The 18,534-nt window shown below is 45.8% G+C and overlaps 1 protein-coding gene across 6 annotated transcripts; it reads left to right on the forward strand.

Annotated features, from left to right (window-relative positions):
* The first annotated feature begins 1,669 nt into the window (after positions 1 to 1,669).
* On the forward strand, positions 1,670 to 17,235 carry LOC124186937 (uncharacterized abhydrolase domain-containing protein DDB_G0269086-like). Of its 6 annotated transcripts, XM_046579085.1 has the most exons (12): positions 1,673 to 2,021; positions 9,099 to 9,134; positions 10,157 to 10,381; positions 10,633 to 10,721; positions 10,816 to 11,114; positions 14,065 to 14,103; positions 14,316 to 14,378; positions 14,504 to 14,590; positions 15,074 to 15,152; positions 15,251 to 15,430; positions 15,658 to 15,913; positions 16,212 to 17,235. In XM_046579085.1, exons 1-12 carry the CDS (start codon positions 1,947 to 1,949, stop codon positions 16,401 to 16,403), a joined length of 1,620 nt encoding a protein of 539 aa, XP_046435041.1. In that variant the 5' UTR covers positions 1,673 to 1,946; the 3' UTR covers positions 16,404 to 17,235. The 6 variants fall into 6 exon arrangements, with proteins under 6 accessions (XP_046435045.1, XP_046435046.1, XP_046435042.1 ...); XM_046579089.1 differs by lacking the exon at positions 10,157 to 10,381 and having other exon boundaries at positions 1,670 to 2,021; XM_046579086.1 differs by lacking the exon at positions 9,099 to 9,134 and having other exon boundaries at positions 1,672 to 2,021.
* Positions 17,236 to 18,534: the final 1,299 nt, after the last annotated feature.

An 18,534-nucleotide genomic window follows, 5' to 3' on the forward strand; every position in this document is an offset into this window, starting at 1 on the left:
TGCAGCGTCAAAGTCGAACGTAATATTTGTTTGACGATGCTTATTCTTTGGTTTGAACGAATTCTCATTGTTTACTCGGAAGTATTCAGCTTGGCTAACGACACGCCTTACTGTTGGCAGCCCAAATAAAGGTAAAATCCGTGTTTTTGACCGAATCGAATGGGACCATTTGTTTAGAGTAACTCGATCCGCAGCTGCTGGTATGTGCCAAGATGCGATAGCATGCTATTACAGCACGAGAGTTGGAAAATATTGCGAATCTTGAATCAAAACGGGGACGGTCACAGTCAACAATCGAATAAAAAGTCTCAAAATAACCGTAATTTTTCAGAGCTCTGTTGAAATCGTGGTCAGGGGCAATCTGTGTTTATACCAGCTGCCAAATGTCGGTGGCCCAAATTACCAAGTTGGCGAACTGAATGCTCGAAAACGCCTAGACCACAGATGCTACGGAGGAAATAGCTTAGCCGTCAGTCTGGCTGTATTTTATTCAATAATAATACTGTGTACGAGTGCGAAGGAGCGAAGATAATCGTACAAGAGACCCAACGCGTACATCGGCAGGCTAAAGAAAAGGTATTCGCGGATCGCGGTTTGGCAATCGAACGATATACCCGCAAATTCTACTCTCCGGACACCGATCTATACACATCCAAGAATTTTGTCAACGGCATACGTGAGATTGAAATTCATATCCGTGAGTAAAAGATTCGCAGCGCGCGCAGATTTCTTCTGGTGGTTTGCCAAACGTCTTGTAAAGCTGCGAGCTGCGTTGTAATACTGCACGCACCTTATACGTGGTATACATGCATACACCTGTGACACGGCATGAAACGTTCACGTTCATTTAGGCGTGAGGTGCACAGCGATTGCATAGTTTATTTTTTACAATTTCCCTGTACATGCAATCCCTTCCCCGCCTACCGACATTGCAATTCACGAAACTCTGGGAATAGATTCATATTTTTTTCCACTATTTCGGCGGCTACAGCTAGCCGCTTAAACCAACATGCGAAAATACACGGAACCTGGGTTTTCCCGCGAATTGACGTAATAGCTATGGGCGTTTTCACGACTCAACGCCAGCGCATCACGGGTGCCCGCATGTAACGTTGTAAATGCGATTTTTATTACGCAGAGGAAGATGCCGATACCGCGGGTTGTACGCGTATAACTTGATTCCAGCGTGCCGTTTACGTTTACGGATCGTACCTCCGGACATGTATGTGCATAAACAACCGCGGTCTCAAGTCGATGTCGTACGTAAAAGAAATTTGCGACCGGTCCATCGAGACGCGATCTGTACAACGTCTCCGCAACTTGTTTTAAGCGAGGAACTCACCCTTTGCGAAATGTCTCGGAGGTCGCGGGTTTATTATAAGCATGGAATTTCTCTCGCGATGCAGCGAGGCGTAGACGCTGCCGCTGGAGCGGTCGCGGAGCTTTTCCGGCGACATGATGTGAAAAATTTCGAGCGATAAATAAGAAGAAGAAGAATGACGGGGGCGGATGAAGGCGAGAAAGAAAAAGCGTGCAACCTTAACACCGTTCTATTTCTTCCGATGCATCACACCACAGCGTAGGTAGGGTGTAATATAGTTTTGGTGTGACGCAAGATGGCGACGACGCGCGAGTGGAGGGAGAGGCGTCGGGACGCCGGCCGTCTTTGACGACGTCGCCTGGGGCTGGCTCGCAGAACCGTTCCAACTTCCACCGCGGTCGCAGCCATCATTGTGGGTCAAGTTTTTGAAAAAGCGAGAGAGAAAAAACTCACCCAAGGAAAACATAGCAGTCACTCTCGAAACTATATCGATATCCCTCCCCCCCAGCCCCGGTCGGTTTGACAGCAGCACGTGCCGATCGTTTCTTAACAATAACGGAAAGCAATAATCGATAAAGAAACTAAATCAACGTCTGCAACAGTCGATCAACGATACAGAGCAAAAATGGTTTACGAAAGCGACTTCTACACGACCCGGCGTCCCTATTCTCGCCCGTTGGTATCCTCCTACACTGTCACGGTCAGTAAATTGCATTTGACATCGTCAAACTATTCAATACTCAGACTTGCCTCGATGCATGAGAAAGAAAGAGAGAGAGAGAGAGAGAGAGAAAGTGGGGGAAGAGTGTGAACATGGAACGGCAAATGGCTGGAGGAGTATCATTAATTAAGAGGTAGGGAGAGAACCAGAGAAAGGGGGAAAGAATGAACGAGAGAGAAAGAGTAACTAACAACCATATATATGTAATGAGTCGAGTGTCATTATTTACAACTAACACGTCATGGTATGTCGATGCCGGAGTCAAAGATGCTGCAGAACATATTTTTAGCTGCACATCGGTAACGGAAGATTCGTGTAAAAAAAAATATGACCGAATTTGGATCTTTCATCAAAATTTATGGTTGGCCCATCCGTTATATTATCGAATCGACGCGATGCTTTCACTCAGAAAAGACGTTGAAATTTATCTTTGCAACAAACAATACCCTCGATTCTTTGTTATTGCGCTTAACGATTAGATATTTTTTGTCGAAATCATGCGAACGAGGCAGCATCTTTGGCTTTGAATATTGTAAACTTGCGAGACGCTTGAAAATCTTAAATCGATGACCACAGTTGTTTTTTCCGAATCAAATTCTTGACAAACGATATTAAACCGATCGATCTAAGAAATGCCCGCGCTGACCAAAGTGCACGATGTACTCGTACCGCAAGGCAATCCCTTGCCAAAGTCAATGGATTTGATTCGGAACAACTCCTTTCACAGTCTTAACTTCCACACTTTACTCCTACTTTACTTATACCGCAAATTTATACCTGTAACACACACGCGGCGTCTCAGACAAATCCTTGCTACAGGAATCTGGCTGCGATTTCCACAATCAGCTGGAACACTCCTTGTGATCTACTGTTTGTCAATCGTTGTGCAGAAGCACGCGTTCCTCGAAGGAACGATACGAACGACGAGGAATTTAAAGCTCGACTTTCACAGTCGGCCGTGCAAGTAAACGAAGAGAATTGCTATTCGAGTTTCCGCTATAAACGAAATTGCTTTATATAAATAATTTCGAGAGGGTACTCGGGTCGCAGGTTGTCCTATTCATAGCTGAGCGCCCATTTTCCGGGTCCGAGAAGCGTTAAACTTAGATATGCCGGAGCCGAGAAAATATCTTTGATCTAAGGCTCGAAAGATGAAACTTGCTGTGGTAGATATTCATCGCTCGAGACGACCAGACGTTAAAAGACTTCGGACATTCCGTTTACAGTTCGCGATTGGTGGCGCGGTTCTTTCCTGCAGGAGATAAAAAAAAAAAAAAAGAAAAAAAAAAAGGGAGATGCCAGAAGTATGAATCTCTCGTGGCATAAATAGAATCGTTGACATTGGAGGAGGTAGGGTAAAAAAGGAAGAAGGTCTACGGTTTGAATTTATATTTCCTCCTTTCGTACCGCAAGTGCGCCGAATTTCGTTGAAGTAAATAAGTTGACGTTGTCGGAAGTCACGAGCCCGCGACTTGGGTGCTACCGCACCTGTATAAATTTTGCCACTTCGCGAAAGCTGAAAAGAATTTTCTACGAGAATATCGTGCATAGCTGTAACTTATAAGCAGAGCACGCGGAGGACGGGCGGCGGGAAAGGGTAGCGGAGATGCAGAGATCGTCGGGTGTTGCGTTACGCTGCCCTAATTTAGACGCGCGTAGTCCCGGCACTTACTTCCCTTCCCTTCTCTTCACCTTCGCTCTTTTCCCTTACGCTCCGCCGCCCCCACTACGCTTCGGAGTTTATTCTTTCCTATATTCCATACGTTTGCGCCAAGCTCCGCTGGTAGGGTGGGCACCGATCGGACCGGCCAACAATACGAAATATGCATGCGTAGACCGTGTAAAAGTAATTCAGCCGCACGCAGGCGCGCGTCGCAACTTGAAAAGCGGGATAGGTGGATATATGTATATGTAAAATTTTTCACGAACACCATTCGACGTGCCAACTTTTCGTTCCTGCGATAACTTGGCCGACATGCCTCGGTGTATACCCAAGTATTACAGGTGTACATCATTTTTTTTATGCATTACAGCAGCGTGAGATTAAGTAATTGTTTTCACAATACGTGTGTGCGTACGTATAATCTTACTGCAAGCGTACATGTATAAATAAGGGAAGAGTGTGGTGTGGAAGTGAAGACGTCGAAAGGAGGAGGAGGAGGAGGAGGAGAAGGAGAAGGAGAAGGAAAAGGAGAAGGAGAAGGAGAAGGAGGATAAGGAGAAGGAGGAGAGGAGGAAAAGGAGGGTTCCGAAACAGTCGGCGAAGAATACAACGTAGTCCTGAGGGAGAGGCGAAATGATTAATTGAAACGAAAAGAGAAAGGGATGAAATAACGCGCGGAACGAATGAATACCTGAGTAAACAAGAAACGAGTATACGCGACATGAGGTGTTAACGATGTTTGGAACGAAACATTCCGACTTACAGAAGCGGGAGTTGTTCCCGTGGGAGAAGGTGCCGTTCGTCCCGCGGCCGTCTCTGGTTCCCGAGCCGTTTACCGTCTGGGGTCGCAAAAAGCAGGACCCGCAGAAGGAGTTTTACCAGTACGCGACGCTGAAGGAGAAGGAGGGCACCGTGCGCGGAAGGGACCGAGCTAAGGAGGATCACACGAGGCAGCTTATCGACGGCGGGACGATATCCAAGGCCGGCCTCGACGCCGCCGCCGAGCTAGCGGCGAAGGGACACGTCTTCGAGAAGGGAATCCTCTCGAGGCAGCCGGGCGCCGAGAGGCACGCCTCCACCCCGGCGACCGGGAGGACCAAGATCCTGATGGCGCTGCAGAAGCCGTCTTGGTATCGGTTCTGAGCGACGCCGACGCCGACGCCCCCCCCCCCCCCCCCCCCCGCCCCTTATCTCCTCTGGGAATTTTCACTTTTCAATTTTTCCCCATTTTCATAGCTTCGAGCGAAAACGACTAACTCCCAGGGTTGCAGATTAAGTGTAATACTAGATTGTACGTGTGTCGTTGACGTTTAGTAGAGAGAGAAAAAAAAAAAAAAACATGCGCACGGAATAAACCACACATTATGCAAGGGAGTAGGAGAAGGAGAAACAAAAAATTATCACACCCACTCTGCGAACGCTTATTATCTTAAACTTTACGATAAATTACAACGCTTGTAGACCTATATGTATCTCAGGGAATTTGCGTAGGCTGTATCCGTAAGATTCGCACTCGGCGTGTCAAGTATTCACATGCGCACCGCAACGTGTGAAATCCTCAACCACATTGCATTTTAACGAAAGATGTGCATTCTTTCTTTTTTTCTTTTGTTTCCACATATTTTACGCCTTATATTATTGTACTCGCTTTCCATTGCAATTTTCAAACAGTTATTATCGTTACTTACTAATGTACGAATACCGTAGGCATAACTGAACAATAAACGATGTGCGAATAATTTTGAAACGTGTTGTTGTATGCATATTTTCGGTTGCCTGTGTATCAAATGGTCGAAAGTATACGATAATAATTAGCATTTGGGCAATCGGCGGCGAATAAGACTCCAGCCTTGCGACCTTTCACCCGTTACACTTCTTTCCTTTTTTTGTTTTTGCCTTTCGCACGATCTGAGACGTCGTGAAATGTTCTTGAAACTGCAGCTCACCGTCGTACGAGACCCGCGCGTACGCAACGCCTACCACGGCAATAATCGTGAAGTTGGCAAGGTAGTCGAAACAATTACACAATCGAAACGACGTGTGGTCATATAACTCGTTCGTTACCTATACGTTATACAACGACACATGTCCCAAATATCTCGTCAATAGAACGTATTTATCATCTGCATACTGCGGGCACACCACACACACACATGCATACGAATTCTGATGTACGGTACATGCATATACAATGCCTAATTGATGCGCGTGTGTGTGTGTGTGTGTGTGTGTGTCACACTGTACATAACAAATGATATTGGCCTCTGCACGTTGTGTGTCTACAAATAAACATATTGATGTAGGTACGCGTAACAACAATCGAGATAAATCAATTGTTTCATAAAAGGAGTCCCTACCGAGTCAACTAACCAATTTCCCCCGCAATGTTTCTGTAACTATAATACACACAGCTATAGTTGCTAGCTCCAATTTTTGACGGAGGAGTTCCGCACTTTTGTGAATACAAAAACTTGGAAAGAAGATCGGTAATCGGTCGTTTCACTGCACGTCAAGACGTTTTTTGTCCGACGAATAGGCGAAAAATCAAGAGTACGCCAAAGTTAAATCTTCTTTCGAGCAAAAGAATCCCCGTCATATTACTAAGCAGTTTTAGCACACGTCTCGAAGTTCGCCGACATCCGAGAGCGCTCTCTCACCGTCCGCAAACGCTTCGTAGAAATCTTTCCTTGCTTCCGGCCGTGCCGGCTGTTCGTTGTCATTCCTACCCGCGCGATTTCTGAATTCAGCGATTCAAATTCCACGACCGATCCGGCGGCACTTTTTTTAAAAATGATTATCACACACTCCGTAACGGCAATTCGCTTGTAAGTCCAACAACGCATGCAACGAATTCGTCAAAAGTTGGATCCCGTACCGCATAGCAGTGCCCCACCTAAAACACTCATACATATCTATGACGCACCGTGCACCTGCAGTGTCCCTCCCCCGATTCCACCTAGGTGCTCGATGGCATATCATACCTACCTAAAATCGTACCCGGGTACCCGAATCCTGGCTGCGTCGTAGGCGAGCGAAGCAGCGTATTTAAACGAACAAGCAGATAAGCAAATATAGTCCTCGAGAAACGTACGTGATGTAGTATATGCATAAATATCGATGTACGAATATAGTATGATTACGAATTTGTCACGTGTATGTATATATATATATAGTATATTTAGAAATTATATCTACATGCATTATATAAATGAGAGGAGGAGATGAATGTTTTTGGAAGGTGATGAAAAAAAAAAGAAAATAAAAGATAAAAAAAAAAGAGAGAGAGAGTGAGAGAGAGAGAGAGAGAGAGAGAGAGAGAGAGCGAGAGAGGTAAGACCGGGAGAAAATTGGCGTGCCTCAGGGACGAGCTGGTTTTCCAATACGTTGTTCGCCTTGTGTACTCCGAATCTAGACACCCCGGCACTACGTGGTGCGCGACCTACCGGAAATCGGGGGCAGGACCGCCCAGGAGCAGTACAGCTACTCGTACAGCAACACGAGCTCGACGAGCACCTCCGCTGGGGACCCGCGATCCCGGCCCCAGCGATCCACCTACAACCAGGAGCACGTCGTCAAAAGGGAGAGCGGCCCCTACGGCAACTACTCGACGGAGAGGTCGAGCAGCTCTTCGACCGGCGGCGGCCCCGGCGGTTATCGCTCCACCTACGATTCCCACACCTCGGGTCGCCTACCCGGCGGCACAACCTACCGTCACTACTCCTACCGCGTCTAACTCTCCCAAGCTCCTCGACCCGATATCATCGTCGTCCTCCTCCTCCGCCGCATAGCCCCCGACTACCGCAGTTTGACAAATTCATCTCCCCCGCACCCCCTTTCCGCCATCATCCATCCACCACCCAGCCCGCGATTCCCTCGCGTTCGAACTCACTCACAGTACCCAAATGCAGGATCGAAAGGTTCGTTCGCGTACCCACGCGCCTCCGATTCTCAGGCGACGTGGCATCTCGATACGGTTGCCGATAAATCGCAATTGAACGTAAAATATTGATGAGAAGGGACAACCTTGTGTGTAACGTTTAATGCAGCAGCTGGTACTTTGGTGAGGTCGAGTTTAAATTTGTCCTAAACCCCGCACTGACCGTGGCTGTCCGATTTCACGATATTGTACCTATACCTACACATTAGTACTACCGACCAACTTGTAAGCCTCGATATCCGATCCTCTGACAAGATCATTCATTCAAATAAACACGCCGATTACGGTGTGAGTTGTTGATTCTTCGCTGCATTTAGATGGATTGCAAGAAAAAAAAAAAAAATACAGGAGAAAGAACAGAAAAAAAGTAGTAGAACTTGATGTGATCGCAGGATCGTTGCAAATCGCAAAAAATAAAAATATTTAACACTGGCACGAGGATATTGCGGCGTATAATCTCGCTGTAATATAATGTAAACGTACAATGATTAACAAATCTTTTAGTCGCTATACTTACACGCATGTAAGCCTCAAATCCTCGAGCTCTTGAATCAAAATCAACGAGTATCGAAAATAACCGTCAAGTAGAAAAACAAATTACCGCAAAAAAACCCAAACACTATTAGGTACGCCACGTTTTGTAACTAACGATAGAAGAGAGTCGATGAAATTAATGACATATGAGAGTGGAAAAAAAAAAAAAAAAAAAAACTTATTACGATTAATACCAATATTATAATGTAGCGCGAGCAGCGTAACAAAGTGTGTAAATGCTTGAAACCGGGCGAATGACGAATATATTAAGCTTAACACGATTAACACATGAGCCCGGTAAAATGCGTTAACGAACTTTCATTTTAACCCTGATAACATCACCTAACTATAGACACACAACGGGAAAATTGGCCAACTAGGATGGAAGTGTAGTTTTCGCGGTGTTGTGTAATGCGTAGCGAGAGAGAGAAAGAGAGAAACAGAGAGAGAGAGAGAGAAAGAGAGAGAGAGAGAGAGAGAGAAAGAGAGAAAGAGAGAGAGAAGGAAGAAAGAAATACCGACGCAATGCAAACGTGTTGCCTTCTTCGTTGTGATCGTTCCTCGTTTCGACATACATTTCTCGCCATTTAGACGGTGATTGAAACCCGTCAAAGGTGAACTACTCACTGCATACGTAGTACCGCCACTGCCCTCTTCCACTCCACGCACGGTGTATCGTGTATAGACCACACGCGTCGCACACGCACCGCAGCATGTCCGTAGAGCCAAGAAAACCGAGATGGAATTATAGCTCGACGGATAAAATAAAACTGACAATGAGTGAAAATTAGCTAACCCTGTATTTATTTGTATCTATATTGTCTCCCATGTGATCCTCGCCCCTGACCGCCGCCGCCGGGGTAACGCAAATTCCACCGTTATGAAATCTGCCTCGATATCTTGATCAACGCTACGCACGCAGAGTCCTACAGTACTACCTCTTTCCTCCGTCATTCAGGTGAGCAATATTCGTTAATATCTAGCCGTTGAAAGAAAAACTTCGATAAGCTGCGTCGACGTAGTCACGATCGATATTATAAGTAACGAGCAGTAAATCCGAAACCCACGAGCGAATGAAAGCGTAACGCCGCTTGACGACTAACGATAAACCATGCTGCAACTTCGGTGGGTTATTAGCGAACTTTTTTAACCTCGAGAGACGCTTGTCGCACGGGTCTGCAAACAAAAAAACTGCACTGGTTTTTTTTCTAATAATGTTCCTCAGAGATTTTCCTCACTGAAACCGGGAAAAATACTCAAAAAGCAAGTTCCATCGCGTCAGGTTTTTTCTTGAACCCGTAATTGTAGTTTCATTTGAAGCGAAACCACCGTTTAATTCGAAATCTGTGTTACATCCTATTCTCGATTCTATAAAACCTATTCAAAAGTGATTTCTCACTTCCATTTAATACGTATTGGAGAGTGCAAGACTCGAGAACAAATACAAACAGAGTAGGAGAGAATGGAAATTTTATAAAGAAATTATTTGTTCAATTTTACAATAAATATTTTTTTAGTTCGATGTAATAAAATGGCGGATTTTTTCATTATTGGTATGCGTTTTTTATGCAAACATCTTGTGTTTCGCAAAAATACAGCACAACGTGACGTAGGGAAATGAGAGTCATTTTTGGATTCAGCGAAGTCGGAAACATAATATTTTCCTAAAAAAAAACATCCCGTTCAGCCGAAGAAAATTATTTTTTTTTGCAGACCTGTGTTATTCGCCAGTATCCAGGTAGATCTGGAACTCAAACACACGTGCGCCGCAAAGCTAACCGCTTGTAATTCGCCAGAAAGGCGTGATCCCCTGTGTGTATAACATACCGTAACACCACGTTAAAGCATCTTTGCAACAAGACACGTATTTGGCGAAGCTGACAATTTTCCGCCGCGACTCGCTTGTAATCCATACCTATACGCGGACAAACCTCGACGCACAGAGAACAACACGTAGAATTAAAAGAATCGTATCACCAGGTGAGGTCGTATCCTCATATGCCGTACGTGGCGCACAAAAGGCTAGTGACATTTGTCCACACGCCCGTACACACCATCTACCACACGGGAACACCGCTACCCATCAGGATTCACTCGCGGGTAAGGCCGAGCGTTTTGGCCGCCGAATACAACAGGATACGGGACCTTCCGAGGTCCTCGAGCGCGTCCTACACCGAGAGATACCTGAACTCGAAAGACAGCATCGTAAGTTACAATCAATCTGCACACATTTTACACCCACTCGCACGCAGCGTACATGCGTATATACATATGTCGTACATGCCCACGTCCTACGTCGTACGAGTGTCGGAATACGGTGGGAGCAGAGATCGGCGAGTTGGCGCATCGTACAAGATTGTATATCGGGGTAATGGGGGTAATGGGGGTAATGGGGTATTAGCCCGCGGACGACGAGTCGCGGTGAAGCGGTGGAATAAATTCTCTTCTTTCTCCAGCTCTTCGACGACGAGGCCAGGCAGATACGCGCCAAGGCCGACGCCCTGCTTCGCCGCATCCACGTCTTCGTCCCCCGGCTGCCGGCGAGGTAACGTATCCTTGGATCGAACGTCGTGACCTTTTACTTTTTTTTTTTTTTACACGCGTCGATCGCCGTAATCGACCCGCAACTTGTCCCCCAGCGATTTCCACGAGGACATCGTGCCGCTCGAGCGTCTGCGTAGCGACGACTACATCCGACGACTTCTCAGCGCTCGCAAGAACGTCCAGAAGGAAATGGAGCTCGCGCCCTGGTACACCGTCCCCGAACAGCGCAACCTCGGCAAGGGCCATCTCGCCTCCGTCCAGTACGTCGGAGGGAGGCCCCACTCGCGCAGGAGGCCCTACTTCAAGGTTGCCGACCTCAGGCCCACCGACATTCTGAACGACGTCAATCTCCTCAGCTTCTACAGCAAGAATCGGCAGGCCGCAGCTTACGCCTGTGAGTAGCCCTGCGGGGAGGTTGAATGCCGATCAATCGCGGACGACCGAATCCCGTCAGCGTCTCTGGCTCGCCTATTTTCTTCGCTCCAAGGCGTTGCCCGGGTCTTGTCGGATATCTAACGCTATATGTACACATTGTATACCCGTGTATCGGGGTGTTTCGGAAAGAGAAGAATTTCAGATTTTCCACCGCGACAACCCCTAGAAAATTTTTTTGTTTGATCATAAGAAAGATTCTGTCGAAAAGATGAGCTTTCTACGTTACGCGGAGGATCGCGCTCGTTTGGTTTTTCATTTTATTCACGTATTTTTCAATCAATGAGGAAACACGTTGCAGAACTTTTACAGTAGGTATCTTTCTTTCGACCCAATTATGGAGTGCCACGATTGAAAATCGGAAATTAATTTTCTTTGTGAAACACCCTACCGCGTGTAGAGGAAACTCTGCCTACAGTTGTGCGCGCTGGTTCACGGTTTGTGATTACCGCCGATTCTTGGTGCGAATAAAATATGCGAACTGCGTTGACAATACACAATACACAATACACAATACACGACACGACACCAACGACACGCGGATAGAATAAGATTCACAATCAGTGCGAGGACGAGAGAGTGAAAGGGAGAATGAATTTTTGCAACTCCATACAACATTTCTCAATATGCGGTACACGCGTACTTATTGCAGGACGCACGTACCCACGATGCGCGTACATTTGCATACGTATGTTTATGTGTGATACACGGTTATTTTTTGTTTTTTGCAGTTTGTTGTACGTACACGATTGAGTTGTTTCCCTTTTGACTTTTCTTGCATTTTATCGTGACTGTGTACGGTTTGCAAGGGATAGCTACAGCGATGAGATCGCATAGTGTAAAAATAAGCGCATATTTGAGAGTATAGAAGGGATGAAGTGGTAAACATATGACAGCTGATGAAGGAAAGAGAGAGAGGGAGAATAAAAGAAAACACGGCCTCGTGACGCCGTAAACTGTGTGGATTTTTGGTTTTTGTCAACTTGCATTTTTTGTATGAACATTTTTTTGTGTTGCTGTGTAATTTGTTATACCTCTATTCATACACTTCTGTCTCTTACTGTGTCTAATTGTAGAGTGATAAAACGAAACGTTAATTTGTGTCTAAACAGTATAAAAAAAAAAAAAAAAAACAATTACTGTACTCTAAAAGAAAAATTGTAATAGAAAATGACGCGTAACGAATATGGTGCAGGGAACTGTCACTTCGTCGTAATTCAGCCCACGTTGTATACAAATTTCGTTACAATCATAACTCAAACATTTCCGCTCCGCCTGCGTTGACCGAAGGCACGCTTGTCGTACGTCGATGGGAAACACTTAAACAACGTTTCGGTAAACACCGCGGAAAATCGAATTATCACCGCTTGTTTATCGGGGGAAAAAAATCGTACCGGGGAGGAAAAACTTGAAACATTATATGACCGGTGAGTCTGTGTAATAACTATTGTCTGGGTATAGGGCACGTCTAGCGAGGTGTTCAGGTGATATCAGATCAGGGCACACGGGTGACACTTTTGGGAATAAAGTAGCAGTGGTTCGAGCGATATTTTGAACGTTTCAGGCCAGGGATGGAGAGAGCGTGTCCCCGAGCTGAACGAAGGTCCCGCTAAGTTGAAATCGGAAGAGGAAGCTCCCTTGCCCGAGCTGACGGAGGACTAGAGACACATCCTTGCCGATTCCATACCAACGACGACCGATCGAACATTCATTATCGCATACGCAATTAAATTCTTTCGTATACAGCAGACAGTCGGCTGTCATATTCGTGTACAGAGGGATCTTAATTCAGGATGTGTTCAGTACAACATCTGTAATTAATTTCTCGACGCAAGACTTCAAGTTCGGCCAAGTGTTCGAGTTACACGAGACCCGTCATTAGATCGATGATTCCAACCGTGATTTTATCCCTCGACGAAAATTCGCCGCGGCATGCATGTTCTCGATGCCTGCATACCTACATGAATATTATACACACGATTCGAGATTACTGTAACACTTGCCCATGTTGTGTGAATTCGATAGAAATTTGGTTGAAAACGAGATGAAAATAAAAAATTACATTTAAAAAAGCCCAATATTACACTGGTTTCTTTAAACTGACATTGAATTCAATGTGTGACGATGTCATGTGTCTGCCTGCACGTATGAGTATCTCTCTATACCTATATACCTATGCTTCGAGGTAAGCGTTTTTTTTTATCTGCGTATCTTTATGTCGTTTTATTGTTAGTAGTAACATGCGTCCGTTTATCAATAGTCACTTACGTTGTGGTGTGATAACGTCGTTCGAAGTTGATTAACAACAGTCCTGACTATCGTTCGTATTGTTTAAATATAATCAAACTTTTACTAATAGCACCGTTGTTATATTCACATTTCCTCCTCACAGCCGTTAGTAATTATTATTCACATATCCGCAATCATGTCGCAATTCCGTACGATTGTATCCTCATATAAATTGTACCTATGATTTAATTTCTCACGTACATTTATTAATACCTTATCATTAATCGTAGTTGGTGCTTCAGTAAAACATTATGTTCACATTATCATACGCCCGTTAAAGAAACAAGGATACGGGCGGCTTTGTGACCGTGATCACTTGACTCGTCTGTTACGCGTAGAAGTAATAATTCGCACAAGATTACGGGAGAGGAGAAAAGTAGACCGAAGGAATAGCTTTATTTATATAATCCACAATTTGCATACCGTGAACTAAGCTACATCGACTTTGGACTGACTATTCGAAGGCTGCACTGTTACACGCGCGCATCTCTTGGCCCCTTTGTAACGTTTTGTGTGCTAGAGTACGTGACTAGTAGAATTACGTCACCAATTAATATATATTAAATAACTCGGTCAATTCTACCGTAACACATAACATATAATTGTCGTACGTGTTTTCGCAGCTCCCGTAAGTCCTCTCACCGACAGAGAACAGCGAAAGGGTTAGTAGACGCTACGGTACGCCGCATCCTCGATTACGCAAGCCTGCCCGGGTATCGCCACGGTTAATCCGCATACGGCGGTCGGGTGTCAAAATAGCGAACAGACGCCAGACCGCTACGCGAAATAGTAACCTTGGCGATTCTAAGGCCGGCTTACGAGACAGGCGTGACAATAGAATGTAGTTGATGTCCCTCTGTCTGTTGGATTTCAGCACGAGCGGTTGAACCCGAATGGACGTCAACGCCGGCGCCGGCGCCGCCGCAGAATGCTGCATGTAAGTGTGTCCAGACGTAAAACCAATGTCTTGTCCCCGGTACACAGAATGCGAATGAATTAATAATTTACCCCAGGCTCAAGTGTATCCCGTTCTCGGTCTTCCCAATTCTCTGTGTTTTTTAGCTCCTCCTCCGCCAGAGCCCGAGGAACCGGTTGTCGAGAAGAAGAAGGAAAAGAAGGAGAAAAAGGAGAAGAAGAAGGAGAAAGAGGGTAATTCCGAGTCCCGCGCCTTTCATCGACTTCGGTCAACTTGGTTGAACCCACGTGTCAAATCCCTGTCGATGTCAAACCGTGATTAACAGTACAGAGAAATTGTATTTGTCGGTCACCCCGATCGAATGACCTTATCGTTAGTTCAATCGTGCATACACTTGTATAGACGTTTCCTTGAATGCATAGATCGCAATTTTCGTACCGGAACGCGTGTTCCTCGGAAAATTTTCAAAACACTCCGCAGCGTTTAGAATGCATCCCCGCGGGCATGTCGAAGATGAACATCTAAACGTAACCCGCACCGCACGTACGCATTTTTCTTATAAGTATTTACGGACATTGCAAATTATTGGTACGCATGCAGGAATCTACGAAGTACAGGTACCCGCGGACACGCTGTAATAGGATACGACCACCATCCCCGTACGATTTTGAATAAAGGCTTGATATTAACGAGACGATTCACTGTACTTTGTGCAGATAGGATGACAGCCGCCGAGGAGGAGGCAGCGTTGAAGAGGGCCGAGGAATTCCTAGCGAAGCAAGCCGAAGAGGCTAGGTGAGTAAAAAACTATGCAAACAGTAACCAGCTCCCTCGTGGAATTGATTCGCTAGCCTAGCCAACCGGCAATAACGATATAACCATGAATCCGGCAGAATCGAGGCGGAAAGAAAACTGGCAGCTGAACAAGAGCGTCTCCGACTGGAACGAGAGGAGGAGGAGGCAAGAATCGCCCTGGAGAGGGCGCAGGAGGAGGCGGAGGCCGAGAGGAAACTCGAGGAGGCGAGACTCGAGGCTGAGCGAATCGAGGCGGAGAGGATAGCTCAGGAAGAAAGGTGCGTCGCGTTCGTATATCGCGTAGAATTTCGCAACGAAGCCTTGCCTTGGGGTACAAGCAGCGTTATACGTCTGCCATTGAATGTTACACGCCTGTTCGCGGGCAGTGCGAATGACTTGCAATGTTTCCTCAGTTTTTTCTTTATTTAAACGGCAAAATCTGCACGCCTCTTGGAGTAATTGTCTAGTAAATCGATTGTTATTGACGCACGACGATTTTGCGCAGATTGGCACTCGAAATTGCTGAGATCGCTGCCGCGGAAGCGGAGCAGGAGAGACTCGCGCTCCTGAAGAGGACCGAGGAGGAACACAAGAAGCAGCAGGAGGAAGAACGCTTGGCCGCTGAGGCTGCAGCCGCCGCAGCGGAGGCTTTGGCCGCGGAAGAGGCTCAGCTTGCTCAGGACGCGCTCGACGAGGCTCAGAGAACCCAGCAGGAACAGGAGGAGCGGCAGGATGAGACGATCGTCGACGAGGAGCCTCAGGTGCGTCGGCTTATCGTTAGTGGAAAGTGATCGGTAAATTTGGGAATATCGTTTTAGACGGTGTTCTCGAATCGAATTCGTATGAATATTCATTTTCGTGCAGTACGATTTTGGGCCGAGAATAGGTATGATCGTTCGAAAGTTTAAGAATTTTTTTTTACCGGAAAATGCAGAAGACAAATCTGGAGCATAAAGTGAATGACAAAATGAAAGGGTGCTGCCACTGCGGTGGCTTCTGTGACTGAAAGGGTTATAAGATGATCTTCACGAACTTCTCTCGCATTTTTGCGCTGTGCAGATCGACGAGGTTGCCGCCAACGCGGATGACGAGGCCAACGCCGGAGCTGAAACGTTCGTCGAGGAGCCGGTCGACGTCGAGGGTGGCGACAGCAAACCGGAGGAGGATCCGGTCGTCGATAACGACGTACCGCAGATCGAGGAGGTCACTTCCGGCGGGGAGGATATCTGGGGGGACAAAGAGGACGCGTAATCCTGCCGCGGCTCGAACGAAGAAAGAATAAAAATCCAATATTCCTCTCCGACTCACTCCTATATACCGGCGATCGCGTTATCACCTCGAACGTATTAACATACAGTATGAATATAGTTTTATATACCTAATACATTAATATCGTAGACGTATCTACGCGTGTATAGAAGTATATTATACAACTCGTTAACTAGTTTATCTTACTTGTCTTCTTGTCGGAATTGAACAATTTCACAATACCAAATAGGTACATAATTATATGTGTAGACGTACCGCATAACCATGCAGTGTACAAACAATGACAACGAACGTTCGTGGAAATAACATCAAATATTGGGACGAATCACCGTTTACGACGCGTAAACAGCTTAAATTCTAACCCCGAACATATTTCACCGTATAATAATATCATAGGGATTATGGGCAATCATTTACTGCAACAATATAGACGCGTAACGGTCGCTTCGTCGACTATGTCGACGTGTGACAGGCCGCGAAGTGATCAATTTTACGATTAATAACACCCACCTTGGACCACCGACAAATCATAGAAGAATCACAGGACGTGTGATAACCTCACGTGTAAATTATACGGGCAACGCGCGATATATCTCTTTATGTTATTAAAAAACAAAGGACGTGAAACACGAGCGCATAAATTACGCGCGCAGATAGAAAAATTCTACTCATCATATGTATACTATATATATATATATATATATATATATATGCTTATGTTGCAACTATTATAAATGTGTATTGTCATGATATGTTATCTATTTTCGATGTATTTTATCCACGACTCAACAATATACGTGCCAAAGTGTTTGGATGCGGAGTGTTTGAATTATTACAAATTAGCCACTCCTCGCCCTTTTTTTTTCACGAATCATACCTTCTTCCATTTCCTGCCAATCCCTAAACTATACGTTACCGAGTAACGTGTCGGTATTTCGATCGAAGCTAAGGACAAGGAGATGAATTTATAGTTCCAAGCGATTCGAGCCTCCGTCACTCGCCCGGGGGTGGATTTCTTTTTCCCCGTGATAACTCGCAGTCCGAGGAACAACGGACAGCGCGTCGCGCTCATCTCCTCGTTTATCGACAGAACCTTTCTCTTTCCTTTCGACTTGGTAGGTACGAGGAAGAGCGTGCTGCGTCCTATTCGCCCGTTCGTAGTTTCATTTTCGTCGGAACCCGTATTGATCCGAGTATTTATAGACCTGTAATTAAGGTTCGCGAATTGATCACGGTGGAAATATTGATACAAGTCATCACGGCTCGACGCGCTGGCAAGTGTCTAAAAATATATTCGCGGTCAAAGTTTCCACCATCGAGATTGCGTGTATTTTAACTCGCACGCGATTCTCACACAAGCTGCAGATCTGGTCTCGGCCTCGACGCTGATTTTCCACCGACATAGGCACGTGAACATCTGTGAAAATTCGAGAGTAGACCCTACAGGAGCAAAAATCCCCTACGTACGGAGACGACGACGTTTGTCAACGGGAGAAATTGCCTCGAGATGATAACGCCCGATAGTCCCGTCGGCGGGGGGGGGGGTTCATCTACGATCACTAATTCCAACGGCGAGCACCTCGTATATTATTCGATACCTAATAGGTAGATATGTGGGTATAAAGCTGCGCCGCGACTACGCTGAGATGACTTGGTTGTTTGACATGTCGGATGACCAGGTACACGGAGAGAATAAAAGTAACCATGTCAGATATGTTCTTGACTATAAATGTAGCAGATTTTACTCCGCAAACACGAGTAGTTTTCGCTGATTCTACAGTAAATTCTGCATTTTACAAAGTATATTTTACCAAAAACCCTGACGTATCCCCTTTTTCCTGCAGGTTGGAGTAAAATTTTCTCTTTTTCTTCCCTCCGTGTATTGTCAGGCTTACAATAATGAGACAGAATATCGCACGGCTGAGTCGTCTGGGCGAGGAAGCACCTTAATACCTGGATTATCAAACACCTGACTTGGAGATTATGGGGAAAATTTTGCCGATCTACGCGAATCGCAACGGTATTCGTGAGAATCGAGGTGACACATTCCGGTAAAAATCCACGGCTGCGGTTTGTCACGTGTCGACGGCACGTGACGACGGTCACGTGCGGA

This window comes from Neodiprion fabricii, chromosome 7 (assembly GCF_021155785.1).
Source record: "Neodiprion fabricii isolate iyNeoFabr1 chromosome 7, iyNeoFabr1.1, whole genome shotgun sequence".
Classification (NCBI taxonomy): domain Eukaryota; kingdom Metazoa; phylum Arthropoda; class Insecta; order Hymenoptera; family Diprionidae; genus Neodiprion; species Neodiprion fabricii.

Coding starts and splice junctions, on each gene's coding strand:
- LOC124186937 (XM_046579085.1), top strand. CDS start 1,947: ATGGTTTACGAAAGCGACTTCTACACGACCCGGCGTCCCTATTCTCGC. Junction 9,135..10,156: donor CTCTTTCCTCCGTCATTCAG/GTGAGCAATATT, acceptor TCGTATCACCAG/GTGAGGTCGTATCCTCATAT. Junction 10,722..10,815: donor GTCCCCCGGCTGCCGGCGAG/GTAACGTATCCT, acceptor CTTGTCCCCCAG/CGATTTCCACGAGGACATCG.